Raw genomic sequence first — 18,739 nt, forward strand, 5'->3', positions numbered from 1 at the left:
AAGAGTTAGTGGTATTCAGCGACGGAGGTGAACACATATCGCATTCAACCCTCGCCTTTTACTAGAGTTGACCGTGGGTCCGCCTCATTCAACGTCGCAATACGAATTTTTCGGAACTACCCTTCCTTCGGGATGCTGGAACTATATTTTTGTAGCAGTGTACTCTATATGTACTCAGCATGCTTTTTAGGCTCAAGGTAGATGCAAACTTCATTCTATTGGTTCATTTACGGGTCTCTTGGCTCGCCCGCTAAACCTGCAATGTGACTTATCTCTGTGTTAGGATCAGCTCCACAGCCCAGTATTCAGGATCGAGTCGTTGCGAGCGCAGCTACGCTTCTGTCATATACAGTTCAATGCAAGCCTACTACATATTCACCCTCCTATACTGATATACTGAAAGACTTTGGAATTGAGCTAGATGCCCTAGCACTCGCATTTAAACCTCACCATGACATTCAATCTAGGCCTACGATTTCAGCCAGTGGTCGAGCCTTAGTCATGGCTCCGTTTTTCAGCTATCGCACGCGCGGGCATCTGGGGTCTCACGGCGTTGTCGCGACTCGCCATTCTTCTTGGAATTCTAGACCATCGAAATCAAACAAACGAGTGACTTGTGCCATTTTTTACGACATACAGAAAACACAAGAGCGAGACAGGAGACAAGATTGCACACCGTGCCAGAGGTGATGCCCAATTGACACAAGAGGGGAAACAGGCAAAACAAGGTGAGTGGATTTACGTTGGCTTTATTGAGGAAAAAAAAGGGGAGTGTAAACAAGAACTGGAACAGCGACAAGTAAGATAGCACACACAAGAAACATAAATGTTGGAAAAAGAAAAGATAGGAAGAAAAGGGGTTCTCGATGAGTCTTTTAGACGACCACACAGCCTCCACAGCAACCGCCATCAGCGGTACCTTCCTCGGCGTCCATACGCTGAGGTCCGCCACTGGAAGTTCCTCCGGGACGAGCTTGTTGGTCCTAGAACGAAAATTAGCACAAACTTTGTATAATTAATTGGATGCTCTAACCTTGTTGTATCGGCGGATCTCGCGGACAAGGTTGGTGAACGCCTCATCGACGTTGATGCGCTGCTTCGCAGACGTCTCAATGAACTTGGTATTGAAATGCTTGGCCAAGTCGCGCCCCTCTGTCAAAGCGGATGAGCCGGTATTCCATCAGACATGTCAGACACATACCGTTCATTCCAACCTGCCTCTCATACTCCAGGTCGCACTTATTGGCGACGACAATCATAGGGAACGAATCGCGATCCTTGACTCGCAGGATCTGCTGGTGGAACGTGCTGATTTCTTCAAACGAGTTGCGGGATGTGATCGAGTATACAAGCAAAAAGCCCTCTCCTGTCCGCATGTATTGCTCGCGCATCGCTCTGTTGCCCGAACCAGACACCCAGCCCGCGCAATACCGGCCCAAGATGGAATTGGAAATTAGCGTGTCAGCGTTGGTACACCGCGCTTAAACGGTTGAACGCACCCATATTCCTCTTGGCCAGCAGTGTCGAGGACGTCGAGCAGTGCAACCTCATCGTCGATTACGCACTGCTTGCGGTACGAATCTGAATATTCGAACAAGTGTCAAACGTCAGAGGTGCCAGGGGGGCGATGTGCAGGAACAAGTAGACTAACCTTCGATAGTGGGGTCGTATTCGTCGACAAAATGGGACTGAATAAACTGGATTGTGAGTGCCGATTTGCCGACACCTACAAACAGGGGAAATAAAGGTAAATAAATGGAGAAAAAAATCCGATGTCGGAGAAGTGATTCATACCTCCACCACCAACGACAACGAGCTTGTATTCGCGGTACAGCTGGGCCTATTCAGTCGTCGTCAGGCATCCGCACATTCGGTTAGAAAAGTGCTCATTAACACACCCTAGACATGGTTGCTCCGGTTCAGTCCTGCACATATGCTTGCGTCAGAAATCGATTAATAGCAAGACCAATAGACGGTGATCACCTTTGAATATGGAGGAAACGTTGTGGGTGGTGGTGGGTGGTGGTAAAGAGAGGTGCCAACAGCGAATTCGTTCTTCCCCGTCCATCAGGGCCCCCGGTCACCGCACTATCTGCTCATTTGAAAATTCAAACCAGACCATGCTCAACCTGGCCGGCAAATCATTTTAGGCAAACAACGCAGTAGTGACCACGGCCACATGGAATTCAGAGCTACACACATAAAAAAAAAATACCCGGAAAACAGAGAGAAATTCTATGTGGCACAAGAGAGACAGGGAATAGTACAACGAGGGAGTGATTGATAATCTGTGGTGTTGGTGTTTGGAAATGGAGAATGGTGGTACAAGCATGGCGGATAAAAAACGATGAATCGGTGTAGTGGACATGAATGCAAGAGTTCATGTAGGAATCGACAGGTCCGCTTTGGAATGAAATCAGATGGGTCAACAGAAAGGAAAAGTCAGGTTTGGTATATCACAGGGTGCAAGTCGTGCGCAATGAGGAAAGGGGTATACCAGCACAGGCTGAATCTACATCACATGAGCACACATCTGCTGTCGAGTGTTCCGGCGCTCTTGGATTTGCGTGTGCGGCCTTTGGATCCAGAGCCTGAAGTTGGGGTGTCCATTCCCTTGGATCTCATCTGCCGGACAATATCTTCAAAGACATTGGAGACCCCCCAGTTGCGCTTGGCTGACGTCTCGTAGTATGGGATGCTCCACTTGTCGGCCAGCGCTTGCATCGTCTCACGGCTAACTTCGCGATCCGGCGCGAGGTCAGCTTTGGTGCCCACCAGCACCATCGGGATCTGGGTAGCACCATGGCCTTTGACCCGGTATATCTGAGTTCGGAGGTTCTCGACTTCACGCACACTTGCAGCTTGAGTGAGGCTTGGCAGTGATATGTCAGATAGGCGAATGGGAAGCATACACGCGAGTGCGTACCTGAATGCTAGAATAAAGCCACGAGCCGACTAGAAAACAATGGCGTCAGTTTGGAACCGAGACAATTAGGGTATTGAGCGGCACCTTTAAATAGTATTCGTTGACAGCCGTAAATTGTTCTGCACCAGCGGTATCGGTGATCTGAAGCTACGTACAAACGTATTTAGTGGGTACCCAGCTGATAAAAGAATACAAATTATACTTACCGAGCAATAGTCTTCATCAACTTTGAGCGTTTTGGTATAAATATCTGTTATGATGACCGGTCAGTGTATGACGCAAGAACTTGATGCTGCCCAGTATACCTTCAATTGTTGGATCATACCCATCGAAAAACTCGCCCTGTACAAGCCGCAGAGTGAGCGATGACTTGCCCACCCCTCCAGCTGAGCCAGAGCCGGCATTTCAGTCGACTAGAGATGGCGGTACCGAGGGGATAACACATACCTCCGAGCACGATGATACTGTATGTCGACATGGAGAGTGAGAGCGAGTTGTTGGGTCAAGATCTGGAGCAAAATACGTCTGGGCTAGAGCAATGACGGAGATTTTCAAAACATCCGGGTGCATGTGGTAGATAATTAACTGTACGGAGCGAGAAAACGCGATGGAGAGAAAATAGGCTCTTAGTTCTTTCCTGGGAGGCCGAGACCAGGAGTCCGGTTCGCTTGATTAAATCCTAGCCCCCGTTCGTTCGGAGCCCACGAGGCACTAAAAAGGAATCCACCGAATTCTAACTCTCACCAACGATTACAACTTTGATTAGTGCGCTTGTAATCGTTGCGCACAGAGTTGTGACGTGGTCTAGAGAGGAATTGGGGTACCCGTCGGGCCCTGAAATTCCTGAAATTCACGCTTCACGTTGGCTAGCGCGACCACCCAACAAGACTTATACCAACGTTAACAGTTCACATGCCCAACCCCCGAGTCTTCTTCAACTTTGAGGCCGATGGGCAACCCCTCGGAAGGTAATAAAAAAAAGTAGCATCTTGTTCCCACCGGTCTGACATCCCTCATCACCCCCATTTCCAGGGTCGTATTCGAGCTCTTTCGCGATGAGGTCCCCAAGACCGTTGAAAAGTATGATGGCGATTCCCCGACTAACGTCACCGCTCTAACCTAGATTGTCTACTCCAGTTTCCGCGCGCTCGCGACAGGCGAAAAGGGGCTTTCACAGGTCTCACAGACCCCGCTGTACTACAAAGGATGCATCATTCACCGTTCAATCGAGAACTTTATGATTCAAGGCGGAGGTGAGTCTAATAGGTTACTCAATTTGCGCACATAAACTTAGAGCTATTCCTTCTAGATTTTACCAAGCGCAACGGTACCGGAGGCGAGTCAATTTACGGTCATCCATTTGAAGACGAGAACTTTAATCGAGACGTTGATGCCGAAGGGTACGTACGGCCTTGTTGGTCTGCTCGGTTGCGTGCTCACCCCGGATGTGCAAAGGTTGCTGGTCATGGCCAACCGCGGCCAGAATACGAATTCCTCCCAATTCTTCATCACTGTTCGACCATGTCCGCATCTCAACGGCAAACATGTAGTATTTGGTAAGCTCCAATCGTCTCCGACGAGCGCCCCATATTGGATTTCCTATTTATTGTGTACTGATGGGCACTATGACGCCCAGTCTTTGCGCACCCGTGCCCTGCTGCTATGTTTATTTTGTCATCTGATACTAACGCCCCGGATCCATAGGCCGCGTCGTTTCGGGGCTGGACATTGTCAAACGGATATCAGAAATGCCGGTCGATGATAAATCTCGACCACTTAAGCCGGTAGTCATCGCTTCGTGCGGAGAGTTGGAGTTGAGAAAGGCGCCACCCAAGCGCAGGGATCCAAGTGAGTCTTGATACGTTGATGCCGTACCTCCTTATTTTTGTTTTTGCCTTTTCAATCAGTTATTGACCCTGATTCCGTCTGTTCATCTTCCGGTCTGTCGTTGCTCCAACACATTATTTTCTAGCCCCAGAATCTCGCTCGGCTTCGCCTGCCGAATCTGACTCGGATCAGGAGCGAGAGCACAAACGCAGATCTCGCCATCGCTCACGGAGCGCTAGCCCAGAGGGAACCAGGAGCAAGCACAAGAAGCACAAGTCTAAACGTAAAGACAAGGATAGGAAAAGAGACAAGGAATCTAAGGACAGGGAGACTGATGACAAGGAGCCGAGAAAAGAAACAGAAGAAGAGTACGACGCTCGCCTAGAAAGAGAGGAAAACGAGCGAATTGCAGCTCGGAGACGCGCCGAATTGGAGGAGAAGAAACGTGCGCTGGAGCGAGAGCGTGAGAGGGAGTATGAGACTACCGGTGTTAGGTATAAGGGTAAGTTCGTACCTTTTGGTTTGGGCACTTTATCAGCCAAAGCTCTCCAATCAACCACCTCGGCGGCTACCTATCTTGGACTCGTTCGGAGTTCTTCAATCTTTATTTTCCCTATTTTCCGTCATTGGCCAATTACTAACATACGAGATACCAGGTCGTGGCCAAATGAAATACCGTGGCGCTGATAGCCGCTAGCCTCAAAATCGCCGTACACATAATCTAATCGAAGCTGGTTTTCCATGCATCATCTAATCTCGATATCGAATCACGTATCTGTTGCTCCATCTACCCGGCATTTGCTATATTGTATACCTTATCAATTGGAATAGCCTATATCCAGGTAGGGGATTGGAAACCATTTCGTTTGCGTTCAAGTGGGTGTAGCGCTCAATACATCTTCTAAACGCCACTATTGGAGCCTTCATCGCAGTTGGCCATGGGATACTAGCTCAATTCTCGATCGCATCGTTCATTTCATGCTAAATTTTGTGATCCACCCCAACAAACTACGATGTAAGTAGTATGCCGGGCGCCACTGCCGAATGCGCCTTGATTGCCCGGCCAATTTTCGCTGCGATCCTAGCGACTCCCTAGTGGTTCTAATGAGCCTATTCATTTGTGTTCATCTAACTTTGCCTGATTTGTTATTGGCATTCACCCTGGGTGGATCCTCCTATTCGTATCCGTTGGGGTATCAACCTCGTGCTTTGCTCTTGTCAAAAATACTGCCTTGTACCGCAAGTTTATGCACGCATCGATATCCCATGACTCCACGATACATCACACTCGTGTCTCTTTCTCATTGACATGCAGGTTAGCGTTCATCACCATCACATCACATCACTGATCGATTGGTGGCCATGAGCAAAACAGAGGTAAAGCCAACTCACGCGTTTTACTAGATTGGAATTCAAGATGGGCAAACATAAGAGGGGTAAACCATAACGAACAAACGAATACAATGCATGGGGCATAATAATCGAAGCTAAAAACGAGATAGAAGAAAACGTCCTTGCGCATCTTCCGCCATTCAGTTGGGCATTTTTCATTGTCACTTTCATACCCATCCAAACCTTAGACGGTGACTTGGCCAAGCTTATCCGCCGCCTCATCCACAGCGGCTTCCTCTTTTTTGGCTCCTGCTGCGGCCGCAAAGCTTGTTTGAGCACGAACCTGCGCGGCTTTGGCGTCGAACTTGTTAGTAGTTCGTTCCTTCTTTTCTTCCTCAGCAGGAGAATGATCGCGAGGTGTCGATTGGGTACGTGTAGGTGGCCCTCCCGACGTTGAATCGCGGCGGGGGCCTGTTCCTGGACGGCTATTCCCAAAGGGCGTTTTCTCCTTGATCCGACTCTCGCGTTCCTTCTCAAGTTTTTCGGAGACTTCGCGCTCCCGATTGCTAACATCGACGGGTCTATGAAAGTGTCAAAGTCAATCGAACTGTTCGCATCGTGGTCATTTGATAATGCAACCTACCGCGCAGCTCCAAAAGGACTGGCTTTGGGTGCAGTGGAGTTGGCCATACGAGGGGAAGAGAGTGGAGAAGGAGCATTCGAACCTGTAGACGAACGAGGTAGGAGATTGAGTTGCCTCCTTGCACCCTGTGGAGTTTGTGGTTGAGAGTTGGTAGCTACACAAGAGAGTTTGTTAGATAACTAAATGTGACCTATGGGTTAGCACCTGGACGTACGTGACTTTTCGTCCGTGCTCGTTTGTCTAGACACCCTCATTTGAGAGCGCCAGTCCCCGGCATCAGGTGGCCCTCCACTGCTGAACCCAGAGCCTTCGCCACTTCGGCCTCCAAACGCTCCTCGTTTTGGTGGTTGTTCCTCTGTCTGGATGGAGGCACGTGGTGGTCCTCTCCGCCATGCATCATCAGTCGGCAGCATTTAGGGGCGCACTCTCTCTATCGCCAGCGGGCGTCGAGAATCCGCTTCCTTTACGGAAGTTGCCAGGCCGATCGGTTGCAGCCGTATCCACCGCTGGCGCCGCCTTGCGCTCCCAGTTTAGTTCAGTACCCGAGCGCGATGGACCATCGCGGAAGCCAGATCGACGAGGCTCAACAGGAACGGCGGATCGAACAGGTTGATTTGAACGCCAATCAGAGGCTACTTCAGCTTCCGAAGGTTCGACCGGCTCTCGTGGCGGGCGGTCGTCAAATCGAGAGCCACGCGGACCACGCGAGTCAGATGGAAGAGGGCCATCCCGCCGCCAGTTTGTGGATTCGTCTCCAAATGATGTAGGGCCAGTTCCCCGATGATCTTTGGCTGAGAAGATTGAACTTGTGAGAAACTTCGGAAATCAAAGATAAATGAGATATCTTACGGGGTTCGGCGACACTTACTCGCACAGTGCGCGAGTTTAGTTGTGCTCCAGATTTACTTAGACCACTCTTTAACCCATCCAATGTCTCGAATTCCACGTATCCAAAGCCTTTGGGCTTATCATCTCGATCACGAATAACTTTGATAGATTTCAACTATTACGGATCGGGTCAGAAATGGCCCGAGTGGTAAGTATTTTGTACTTACTGATTCGGGGGCAAAAAATTGACCAAGGTCGTCTTCGACAAGATCAAAGGGAAGATTTCCGACATATGCGATAAAAGGGGGAGCGGTAGGCAACGGCAAGTCCTCTCGAGGGGCAATTGGAGCTCGATCTGTGAATAGATAAAATAGAACAAACTCGTAAATCATTTCGATGTGCCATTTTTCACTTAACGCACCTGGTCGAGAAAACTCGCGATCTCCCCCACGACCATACCTATCGGTTGGCGCATCGCCGGGTGCCCTTTGGGCCGCTAAACAGGAAATTACTCTCCACCCACAGATCAGTAGCTGACCAACGACTCACGAGCAGTGGGAAGACTTTCCATTTCGTCAGCCCATGATCCAAGTGCTCCGAATGCTACGGTGGTATAAGTGAGTCAATGAACATGGCTAGTAGGTTAGTATGCTAACTCTCATCTCCCAGGAAGTCTCCTAAGGACATCTTTTGCTTTTGTCCTTTTTTCGGTGCTGCATGTAAATTAATTGTTAATTCAGACACATCATCCAGCTTGGTTCATATTCACCCATGATTGCGGCAAGTCTTTAATCCTCAACTGCTTGAATAATCGGTGACGGTGATCAGTGTCTCCAAGTCGGAAATTTCGAGATGCATCCGGTCACCCGATGCGGATAATGAGTTCATAGCGCTTAATTGTGCTTATAGCATACTCTAATGGTCACGTGAGAGCTACCCCTATTTCATGGCTTTCGGTTCGTAGCCACGCTGCGAATAAAGGAGGCTGAAACCGATTTCTCTGACACACTTGTGCCTCTAACAGACATGGAACAAGCTTGGTACGTATTTAATGGTGCAATTTGTCGGAGTTTCGATACAGTGCCCGTTTTGTTCCATCACCACGGAGCCCGGTCACCACAGTTATATTAACGAATTATTAAACGGATGGCGACTGCGAGCGAAATAAACTCTGAAATTCAAAGGGAAGCTCAAGTGTGAGCGTGTTTGCCTTAATAACAAGTAAATGAATGGTAAAATCGCTCCACATGGTGAGAGGAAGGGTGATATAGTATACAACCAAGTGAATTGGAACCAGAAGAAATGAGCAGTCAGGAGGTTGCCTTGCATACATGAGGCTTATATAAACTCCACTGCAGTCGCAACGACATAGGCTAGAAGGCAATAACTGAATGGCAATGGCGCTGCAGAACGCGATCTCAGTGAGTCTGGATTGTGAAGTTTGGATGGAGGATTGGCAAGCAACATTGGTCTGAGATAAGCAAGTTCAAAGTAGGTTGGGAAGGCCAATGATGCAATTTGAGCTTTGCAGCGCGGCCAAAGAGTCAAATTTACGGACGGATGATCGCTTCAGTACCCTCATTTAATGCATATAGCCGCATTATTGACGAATCAATAAAATTCACGCGTTGTAGAACCTGTCCGCTACTAGACAGTGCTAACCAAGGCACTGGCGGTTATAAAAACAAAACAAATACACAAGTCTGTCTAATGCTATTCTGATCCGACACTTTTAGAGAAACACCGAAGCAAGGCGGCGTTGAGTTAGGTAATGATTAACCCCAGATATTCTAGATACACCAGCCTCCTGTGAATTGATTTACTGGCTGTATTCTCCCCCGCAACACTTACCACAAAAGCAACACATAGGCCTACACTAAAAACTATCGACATCATGATTTCAGCCCGGGAGTGGACACCGCACTGTCAGACTACTTGGGGGCTAGATTACTTATTCGATTATCCACTTTCATACAACCGAAATCAGTTACGAAATATTTCGGAGCTGTTTCCGAGAATGCCGTAGCTACTTAATCCGAGATTATTGTCTGGCTGTTTTTTTTTTGGGGGGGGGGGTCGTGTTTAGCGCCTAAGCACATCCGCGGCTGCTGACATTGCTCTTTCCAGCCGTGAGGTGGGATTTCTCGTGATCGCCTAATTCGTCGAACGTCTAGCCATCATACCGAGAATAAAGCGAACTTATCGCCCCTGGAATAAAGATGAAGGCACTTTCTCGGACTCTGTCTAACTCATGTTCCAACGGATCACAGAGGCCTGTGTAGACCAGTGAGCTCAAACACCCAATCTTCAATCTCGCCGACGACTCGAAGAGGTAATATCACTTCTGTTTCAGGAGGCTGCGTTATCGTCAGCGGCGATGTTTCTTCATTTATCATAATAGCCTAAGGATGGTCCGTAACTCTGGTATCGAACTGTGCTCGCAGGTAGTTACCAATAGGTGCTTGGAATCGAACACCCTCCCACCATAGCCAATATGAGCGCCTTTACCCTGAAGGCAACCCTCTCTTTTAGGGCCCCTTCAGGTGCTCACCCACTTCTCAAAGAGCTTTTGCCCGTATTGATCGCTCATCTGCCACGAACAGATTTTGCGGGAGACGGATTTCTTTTGTGTGACTATATACGGACAAGTTCCACTGATTCGGAACATAGCTGGGCTACGTTCCGCAACAAGTGATTCATGTATGCTCGGCCCGCGGCTTGCCTATGGACCCAGGTATACAAAAGGCCGGCCACTTGAGGGATGGAAGAGTAATAGTAAACTCGCTCTCATTCTCCTCAAGCTACCCTTCGTGCCTGATTATTCACAGCAGATATGATACCCGAACTTCCGTGGCTCATATTGTTTTCATTATTCTTGTCTACGTTTTGGTTAGCTGTCAGGTCGTGGCCCAAGTCACCCCTCGACTCACCTCAAGATCCACCTTTGGATAAAATCGACTTGTCTTATTTTGCTTCGTCCTGTTTCGAGTTCGATGCACAAACTGCATTTATGCCCCCCGAACCCCCCCTTTCTCGTTTAGATGGCGACTACGAGCAGTGGGAGTTGCTCTTGGATGCTGCATTTACCAACTTCACCTGCCCTGGCGATGAAGAATCTGTACCTGAGTCTCAAGTTCAGTTTGGCGAGTGCTGGCGACAATCTGTCCGTAAGGTACGTGAAACGACTTTTTGATTTAGCCACTGTCAGCTCACAACTGAAACATTGGTGCCTGTAGTTGCCAGTACTTTCGATTCAGCCCTTGGAATTTGATCTTCGTCGCGCCCGTCGTGCCCACCATGTTCTCGCCTTTATTACCCAATTCTATGTCCAATCACTGCCTCCTCGGGACTGTACGTTTGACCGCCCTCCGATCATCATTCCGGCTCCAATCGCTATACCTTTCGTCGGAGTGTCTCGACAATTGGATATAGCACCTATTGTAAGCGAACGATGTCCAATTTGGTTGTGATGTTGTTGTTTAATCTGACATGGAAAATTCAGGTTACATATGCAGACACTGTCCTTTGGAACTGGGAGTTAATTGAGCCATCTCAGCCCATGAGCTCAAGTAATATTCGTATCAAGGACCTATTTACGCGCGATCCTCAAGAAGAACATTTCTTCCTCACGTCTGCGCGCATTGAAATCCGTGGGCTGGAAGCAATGGATATCATGGCCAAATGTTTGCGCCAAATCGAGGAGGGCGTCACCTCAGAAGCAGAGCAGGTCCGCTTGGCTTCGAATCTTACCAGACTCGCTCAAGTGGTTGATGACATTACTACTATTCTGGATGCTGTTCGTGAGGGATGTGATCCTATGTTCTTTTACTTCACATTCCGCCCGGTCAGTACTTGCACTCAAGTATGATATCTACTTTCTAACACAAGGCATATGATAGTGGATTCGTGGAGCCGACCAAGGTGCTGACTCTCCAATGTGGTTTTACGAAGGTGTTGATGGACAAGGTATTGAAATGCAATGCTCTGGCCCATCGGCTGGCCAATCAGCATTGATGCACGCGTTTGATGGTAAGTCATCCACGCGTTAATTACCAAAAATGGCTGATATTCCGTTTAGTTTTCCTCGACATCGTCCATCCCAACTCTCGGGCTTCCCGTGGCTGTTCGTTTGCTATTAATTTTCCTATTACACCTCCCTCTTCCCCTGGCATGCACGGCAAAGATATCAATGATATTTCTCAATGCCCCTTCGCATCCAAAATATCTACTGTCGACCCTGCATACAACCCACATGTTCAATCTTCCCGGACCCAAGCGGACACTGGGTTAGACACTCCTCCTCTTACGCCATTGGAGTCCGAGGTCCCCACGGTTATCCCCGTTGACCTCAAGATTCCTGCACATGGTGGAGAGCCTATCGATACATCTTTCCTTGGCGTATGTTCACACTTCTTCCGTTTACCGGCGGTTCTGATGCTTTCGCCTATAGCGTATGCGCAAATACATGCCTGGGGGACATCAACTATTTTTGGATCACCTTCGCTCGCTCAAATTCGGCCCGACTATCCGCGCTCTAGCTCAAGATTCTACTCATTTAGCCAATTCATATAACGTGGCCTTGCAAGCTCTGTCGGGCTTCCGCGATGCTCACATTCGGGTGGTCACCCGGTATGTTATCTGTCCTGCGCGGTCTAAAACCGTTGTACGGGACCCAGCTCTAGACTCAGGTTCGGTTCGTGGAACAGGTGGGACAAGTCTTGTTCCCCTCCTTAAGGTTTACAGAGATGAGACCTTGCACCGTCGCATCTAGTGTGGACCGTTAAACCGATTTCTCTATGGCATTAAATAAGACTTCGTTCATCACATGTATTATGGATAACCATATTGGCTGTATTTGTTCATATCTTTTTATCGTATGTGTGCATTATTCCATTCGTTCTATGCCACATGAACACTTGTATTTTCAATTTGTATTCTCTTTCCTCCTTATGAGACCGATACACCTGATCCACGTAGACGTGGGCAACCCCTGTATGCTTGCCATTACATATCTACATATCTATTGTTGTATAACATATGCCGCATGCCACAGGGGCTCATCAATCACAAACCCTTGTAACACCAATGTAGCACCGCTCCATCCCCAAGTCCACCTGATTAAAGAGAAAGTTTGCGAGAACAATAGTTTGAATTTTCTTCTATTGTTTACCGACGATCAGTCTGGTATTCCTGGCGATCATACAGCCGACTTGACTTGACCACTTGTGGGTTGTTTTCTAACTTCTCATGACCTAAGATATTCTCGCATTAATGTGAGAATTGTTTGGGCTGATGGCTATTGTCAAGCACATTCTTTTAGCTTTTTGATGTTGAGTTATCATCAGAGTCGAGTTTGGACGTAGTCATTACCAAGATGCCAAATGAAAACCACAGAAGCAGATACACACGCTGGCTGCCATGGTTAGAGCTGTGTATATTAACGTTCCATGACAACATCAAGTTGCAGTTTGATTTTATATTTTACTAAGGGTGCAACTGACCCCAGCTCTCAGATCCTCAAATTCTGTTACCCCGGTACCTTGGCCGGGTTCTTATTCGTGACCTTCTGTAGAGATGTGAGCTCATAATTGTGTATATATGGTACTCACTACCGATGCAGGGAATATACCTCGAGGCATCACAAGGAATGAGTTTGAACATCCCATAGGGCAACATCTGAGAAAGGCTGGCAATGTAATGCTGAGCTTTCTAATATAATCTTCCGCGCCCAAAGTACTGTCCAAGTCGCTTCTGGTCAAGCTTGGCCAACCCAACTAGTCCGGTCACGTTAATAAGACAGACTAATATTGCTATATAAGGAAAATCTACCTCGTGGGATCGTCGTCTGTCGATCTAGGTATTGAGCCTGAATCAGCCACCGCATACCCATCCAGGAACAGATTTGTGAGAATTACTGTTTAAAGTTCTGATCGCCTCATGCTGCAAGTCGTGCAAGATGTATCCTACAATGCATGGTAAAATTAAATGCAATCACAGTGCACTACATCATCAAAACAGAACGAGATTAGGATGTGGGAGAAATTTCGAACAAAGCTAATGAACAAGTCAAAGCTAAACACTCAGTAGATAGGGAACGATTGATCCACCTCTTGCGCCCATGCCCGCAATCCTCCGATCACGTCAACTATTCGCTGTGGACTTGCTGACGACGCGTTATCTAAATTCGCTTGGGAACCATCTTCTTTCGCTTGTAAAGCACCCCGAAGTGCACGGACAGCAACCTGAGAGTCGTTTCCGAGACGACAAACCACGAATGTGGGAGTTGATATCGAAATATAACTTTCTGGCGTTTTCAGTAACAAAGAAAGCGGGACATCTGTGGAGGCGATCAGCAAGAGTGTTCCGTACGGAGATCAATGCGGAAAAGTAAGAGCGTCCGAAATTAGCGAGCTAAAGATGTCGCTAATTTGACCTCATCCGCAACATTGATTTCATAGTTAACGAAACCAGCTGCGGCGTCGGAATATTGGCATTCATTAAAATCGAAGTTGTGCGTAATCTGCACGTGTCAGCGGGAATGGGGACTCACTGACAGACCCAGGAATGGAACAGATACCAAATTCTGTAGGTGGTCGTGTGTCAATAATTGTGGTGATGCAGTGGAGCTTGCCGCAGCAGACACTAAAGCATCTCTGAGAACCTGGAGAATACCGGATACAGTTAGAAGAAAAGGATCAAAACTGAAATTTCGGGGTGTTCAACACGAAAACCCCTACGGAATATGCACTCACCGAAGCCTTCACCCTCATACCAGGCTCTCCTCTCCGTGCTCCGGTCAAGATTGGATCATTGGGTAGGTGTGAATCTACATCACAATATTGATAGTAACTGTCTTGGAGCGATGCAAGATCGGCCATGAGTTCCGGCACTGGTAAACCTTGCGGTGAGCCTGTCGAACATCCTGGGCACTTTGATTGGCGAGGTCGCAATTTGATATTCCTGAATGGTCGGGGGGAAAGGCCAGTGAATAAGAGCATCGAAGGCGTATGGAGCTGGCACTCTGAGGGAAGTTAGATTATACATGTAATCTAATGTATAAAGTCTTAAACATACCTTCTATCCCAAACCCGGTCAAGATTTTAATAGTCTCGAGTGCCATAAGCACACCTATTACCCCAACCACAGGCCCTAATACACCGACATCCGAGCATCTTTCTGCGCCAGCACCGGTCCTAGACACGGATGGAAAAATGCAGCGCATACAAGGGCCGACAGTGTTTGTTATTTCAGTAGCATTAACAGTCGGATCTGTGTGATTCTTTGCATTTCGAGGATCCAGGGGTGCAGAAGGGGGAAGGTTATAAACTACCAATTGTCCATCGGTTCGTTGTGCAGCTCCCGATATTAACGGAATTCCCAAGCGAGTGGTCACGTCCGAAAGTAGATAGCGTGTGGAAGGTGTGTCGGTGCAATCCAATACAGCATGGAAGCGCACATTCGGAGCAAACACGACCGGCAAAGTCTCCAATGTTAGGGATATACAATGAGTTACTATATCAATCGATGGATTTAACCTTGGGGAACGAATGAGTACCGTCCCAGTGTATTACGATTGGATAGTACCTAAGTAGAGCATGTTTGGCAGATTCGACCTTGGATCTGCCTACCATGTCGACACCGTGTAATATTTGCCTGTGTAAATTTGAAACTTCGACAAGGTCATGATCTACAATGGTAACCCTTCCTATAATATGTACGCATATAAGTGTATTTGATACGAGATTTCGAATAATATCTGGACTTGCCTACTCCAGCAGAGGCAAGATACATGAGGGCGGGACATCCAAGTCCTCCGGCTCCTAGTACAAGTATAGAAGAGTTGCGAAGAGCTAGTTGAGCTACACTTGTTAAACTTAGTCGAGCAGGAAATTATGATGCATTGGACTAACTTTTACTTACAAGGCAAGCCGAACCCAGGCAGTATCATCTGACGGCCGTAGCGGACATACTCATCCAACGCAAGTTCACCCTCTTTAGGACCTAGCTCAGACACATTGAACGTAGGTATTTCAATTGGCTCGTGTCCTAAAGAACGTATCTGCTCCTCGAGTAGCTTCACCCTGGTGCGTAGGCTCTCCAGTTCATTAAGCTGAGTCATGGTGGAAAACAAGATCAGAGTTATTTAAAATTCTGCTCAAGATCACATGATCTGAGGTGTTCTCGCCCACTCCTAGAATAGGATTGTTCCAACATAATATGGTTTGTTTCTTACTTCAGAGTGTGGTTGAGCCTAGCGCATAAAGTCCCATGGAAGGATTATGAGGATACTTCTACTTTAAATGCATATAAATGCACTTCGAATCTCGGACTCATATGAGGCCAGTAACACGGAGCATACGCTTGGCAATGGTATCGACTCTGACTCGAAATTATCTATCAAGTCATATGTGCTATACGGGTGCTGCACAGGAAATATACAACGTGCCATTCCAAACGAGGAAGGTTTTCCAACCATCAAAGTGCTTTATCGGGGATTCTGCCCGTGTATCTGCACCCGGTCTCCCCGAGCTCGCATACTGTACATGCTGCGTACATATATTAAGTTATAGCTCTGGCTAACAGGAAGTCCCTCTTACTGAAACCTCAAACCATGGCAGACCTGACGGCTCATGTTATATCCCACGTCTTAGACCGGGTTCGCTCCGACCTGAGACTTCTTGAATCGATCGGATGTCTAGCTGGACAAGACCTAGAGATTATCTTGGCCAAGCTACCAGTAGAGATTGTCGCCAATGAGCCCACTCTCGTCCTTACCAGTTCCGTAGCTTCGCCACCGCCGATTGCTTCGCCTGGGGCGATGAGAAGAGCGCCGCCTATTCCACCCAGCCGATACACCAACGTGCAACCGGCACCGCTAATGGCTGAAGCTAAATGGAGCTACAATTCTGATGTGAGCTTACTTCATCTGCGAGCCACCGAATAATCTGACGACATCCCAGGATCCAGCGGACCTCACTTTGAAGGAAGGCGATCTGATCGAGATCATAGAGGAGACAAGTCCAGATTGGTGGAAGGGCCGCCTGAATGGAAGGGAGGGGTTGTTCCCTTCAAATAGATGCGTTAAATTAGAGCCTGCCATGGGGTAATGTTGTTGATCCTATCCTCTCGAGTTAGCTGCTGATGTTACTTCAATTAGAAGTGGTTCGACTTTAACTGCCGGCCCTCGCCGGTTTCTTTCAACACATAATGCATCAAAGACGTTTTCTGCCACCACAGGCTTGAATAAAATTGGTCTGACGCCGGCATCAGTCGATCCCGAGAAGAAAGACAAGTACTCGCAACTAAAATCGACAATGGTACATTCAGCTGCGTCTGGGGTAGGAGCAGGAGCAGGTAGGTTGTAGCTCTAGCAGATGGCACGGAGTGTTGATTGTGTTTCTAGGAGTTGCATTAGGAGGCAGGCTTGTAAGGGCCATTTTTTGAACTTGGGATTTTTTCGAGTGATATTTTCTTGGGTTTACCGAGAACTCGGGGGCAGGTGGCATCCAGTCCTTCTGAGATGTTCTGTTGGAGTAGAATTACCCATTTTGTGTCCTTTGTGCGCGTGCTTCACCGTTTTATATCCCGAGAGAAGTTCGTTGGTATTTGAGTGCGTAAATATATATTTATCTCACTGGAAACGCCATTAAACTACGTGGTTGCAAGTACATGGCGATCACTTGCCACTTGAAGACTCTTGTTTGTTAGCTTCAGTGAGTTAATAATCAATATAGGTATAATTGAAAATTAAATAAATCAGCCTACAAGAGCCTCAACGAGACACTTGGTACTCATAATCAGGCCTATGCGCATTCATTCAACGCGGTGCCAATTTGTAAATATCACGACACTGCCCGCTTCAAGGTACGGCACCCTGTCAAACCTCTGGCGCTTGTCCATCGGCTCGTCCCATCCACCATCGGCTGCCGTGCTTTCGTTTCCAAGGCCTCAGCAGACTCGAACTACCGCAACTTACTTGAGATATGTCTCCTGTAGATCCTCTTCTTGCTCACCTTATTTCCCGACTTGAAGCCGACGTTCGTTTCCTTGCGGATCAGGGCCACATTTCGCGTGCGGACTCACAAACCGTACTGGGCGTATTTTCCCGCGCTGGAACAAATGCTTCAGTTACTAATACAATGAGCGCTATGAATATCGGCAACAGGGATGTACCTAACACAGGAATGCCGACGCCGTACGGTGCGCCTAGCCCTCATCCAATGCCCGTTGCTCCAGCTTTCAGCGCTCCTTCACTTGGATCCTACAATACACCACCCCCGGCGTTTCCCGGCGGCCCTCCCGCAAGCTCTCCCTCTCCGGCTCCTAATAATGCACTAAAGAGACCGGTTCCGCCACCTCCGCCAGCTGGCGCACAATGCAAAGCCATGTGGGACTATAACTTGGATGGATCAGTTAGTAACTCATGCTTCTCCATTGGCATTCGCTGACCCTGCTCAATAGCTCAAGGACGATCTATCTTTTAGAGCCGGTGATATCATCCAGATCGTCAAGGAGGACAACGCTGATTGGTGGACCGGACGCCTGAATGGTAGGGAGGCTATGTTCCCTGCCAACCACGTTGAAAAGCTGTAAGTCTGGCATATGATTTACGTTACCATGTAACTTAGTTTTGTTCCAGCCCCAACACTCCATCTTATGGTTATGACGAAAAACAACAACATATGCAGGCTCACCAACACTATGCACCCCCGCCTGGCCCACCCGCCGCCTACCAACACGGGGGCCCAGCTCAGGCTGGACCTCCGACAGAGGAGGAAAAGAAAAAGTTCAAACTTGGAAAGTACGGAGGTGTAAGTATCAAGCTGGCACCTAATCAGGCGCTCCTATGGACTTACATGTATTTATTAGATGGCAGCATCCGGTGCAGCGACTGGTGTTGGCTTCGGAATAGGTGCAGGTCTCGTCAATGCCATCTTTTAATCTCTACCGAACGTGTAGGAGAGCACTCGATGTCTTGTGTTATGGGGCTATTCCGGGTCGTTTTTATTAATAGAGTAACGAATGCTCTAACACGTGCCAAAATCGACCTCTTTCAAGTACATTGATTTCTGCCCCTTGAACACTATCCTCCTTTACTTCTGTTCGCTATGTATATTGCTTGTATTGTGTCGAGGGTTGGGTCGAATATAATAGAGTGCTCTGGTCTAACACAGCCACCTACG

The 18,739-nt window shown here is 48.0% G+C and overlaps 7 protein-coding genes across 7 annotated transcripts; 3 read left to right on the top strand and 4 right to left on the bottom strand.

Moving 5' to 3' along the window:
• Window positions 1–875: 875 nt before the first annotated feature.
• Window positions 876–1,907, bottom strand: RhiXN_02765 (Ras-like protein, 24 kDa; the record flags this gene model as incomplete). Its single annotated transcript, XM_043322582.1, has 7 exons — window positions 876–983; window positions 1,034–1,152; window positions 1,202–1,395; window positions 1,500–1,581; window positions 1,652–1,726; window positions 1,795–1,840; window positions 1,899–1,907. The coding sequence occupies 7 exons, from the start codon at window positions 1,905–1,907 to the stop codon at window positions 876–878; spliced, it is 633 nt and encodes a 210-aa protein (XP_043178078.1).
• Window positions 1,908–2,517: 610 nt separating this feature from the next.
• On the bottom strand, window positions 2,518–3,404 carry RhiXN_02766 (Ras domain-containing protein; the record flags this gene model as incomplete). Its single annotated transcript, XM_043322583.1, has 6 exons — window positions 2,518–2,872; window positions 2,927–2,955; window positions 3,011–3,073; window positions 3,133–3,176; window positions 3,232–3,312; window positions 3,374–3,404. The coding sequence occupies 6 exons, from the start codon at window positions 3,402–3,404 to the stop codon at window positions 2,518–2,520; spliced, it is 603 nt and encodes a 200-aa protein (XP_043178079.1).
• A 434-nt stretch (window positions 3,405–3,838) lies between these two features.
• On the top strand, window positions 3,839–5,450 carry RhiXN_02767 (peptidyl-prolyl cis-trans isomerase, cyclophilin-type protein; the record flags this gene model as incomplete). Its single annotated transcript, XM_043322584.1, has 8 exons — window positions 3,839–3,894; window positions 3,959–4,006; window positions 4,064–4,179; window positions 4,236–4,326; window positions 4,382–4,482; window positions 4,631–4,774; window positions 4,899–5,255; window positions 5,410–5,450. 8 exons carry the CDS (start codon window positions 3,839–3,841, stop codon window positions 5,448–5,450), a joined length of 954 nt encoding a protein of 317 aa, XP_043178080.1.
• Window positions 5,451–6,329: 879 nt separating this feature from the next.
• Window positions 6,330–8,329, bottom strand: RhiXN_02768 (RNA recognition motif protein; the record flags this gene model as incomplete). The annotated part of the gene is made up of 10 exons (XM_043322585.1): window positions 6,330–6,666; window positions 6,729–6,882; window positions 6,943–7,110; window positions 7,154–7,544; window positions 7,597–7,731; window positions 7,784–7,911; window positions 7,978–8,052; window positions 8,106–8,159; window positions 8,213–8,269; window positions 8,326–8,329. The coding sequence occupies 10 exons, from the start codon at window positions 8,327–8,329 to the stop codon at window positions 6,330–6,332; spliced, it is 1,503 nt and encodes a 500-aa protein (XP_043178081.1).
• Window positions 8,330–10,389: 2,060 nt separating this feature from the next.
• Window positions 10,390–12,327, top strand: RhiXN_02769 (indoleamine 2,3-dioxygenase; the record flags this gene model as incomplete). The annotated part of the gene is made up of 6 exons (XM_043322586.1): window positions 10,390–10,728; window positions 10,793–10,996; window positions 11,059–11,400; window positions 11,456–11,585; window positions 11,635–11,954; window positions 12,007–12,327. The coding sequence occupies 6 exons, from the start codon at window positions 10,390–10,392 to the stop codon at window positions 12,325–12,327; spliced, it is 1,656 nt and encodes a 551-aa protein (XP_043178082.1).
• A 1,632-nt stretch (window positions 12,328–13,959) lies between these two features.
• Window positions 13,960–15,675, bottom strand: RhiXN_02770 (adenylyltransferase and sulfurtransferase MOCS3/UBA4; the record flags this gene model as incomplete). The annotated part of the gene is made up of 6 exons (XM_043322587.1): window positions 13,960–14,076; window positions 14,107–14,217; window positions 14,309–14,577; window positions 14,631–15,039; window positions 15,327–15,415; window positions 15,477–15,675. The coding sequence occupies 6 exons, from the start codon at window positions 15,673–15,675 to the stop codon at window positions 13,960–13,962; spliced, it is 1,194 nt and encodes a 397-aa protein (XP_043178083.1).
• Window positions 15,676–15,923: 248 nt separating this feature from the next.
• On the top strand, window positions 15,924–18,497 carry RhiXN_02771 (SH3 domain-containing protein; the record flags this gene model as incomplete). The annotated part of the gene is made up of 8 exons (XM_043322588.1): window positions 15,924–16,095; window positions 16,175–16,467; window positions 16,517–16,659; window positions 16,714–16,910; window positions 17,553–17,968; window positions 18,018–18,145; window positions 18,196–18,367; window positions 18,426–18,497. The coding sequence occupies 8 exons, from the start codon at window positions 15,924–15,926 to the stop codon at window positions 18,495–18,497; spliced, it is 1,593 nt and encodes a 530-aa protein (XP_043178084.1).
• Between the last annotated feature and the right edge of the window lie 242 nt (window positions 18,498–18,739).

The sequence above is a fragment of the Rhizoctonia solani genome, chromosome 3 (genome assembly GCF_016906535.1).
Source record: "Rhizoctonia solani chromosome 3, complete sequence".
NCBI classification, from domain to species: domain Eukaryota; kingdom Fungi; phylum Basidiomycota; class Agaricomycetes; order Cantharellales; family Ceratobasidiaceae; genus Rhizoctonia; species Rhizoctonia solani.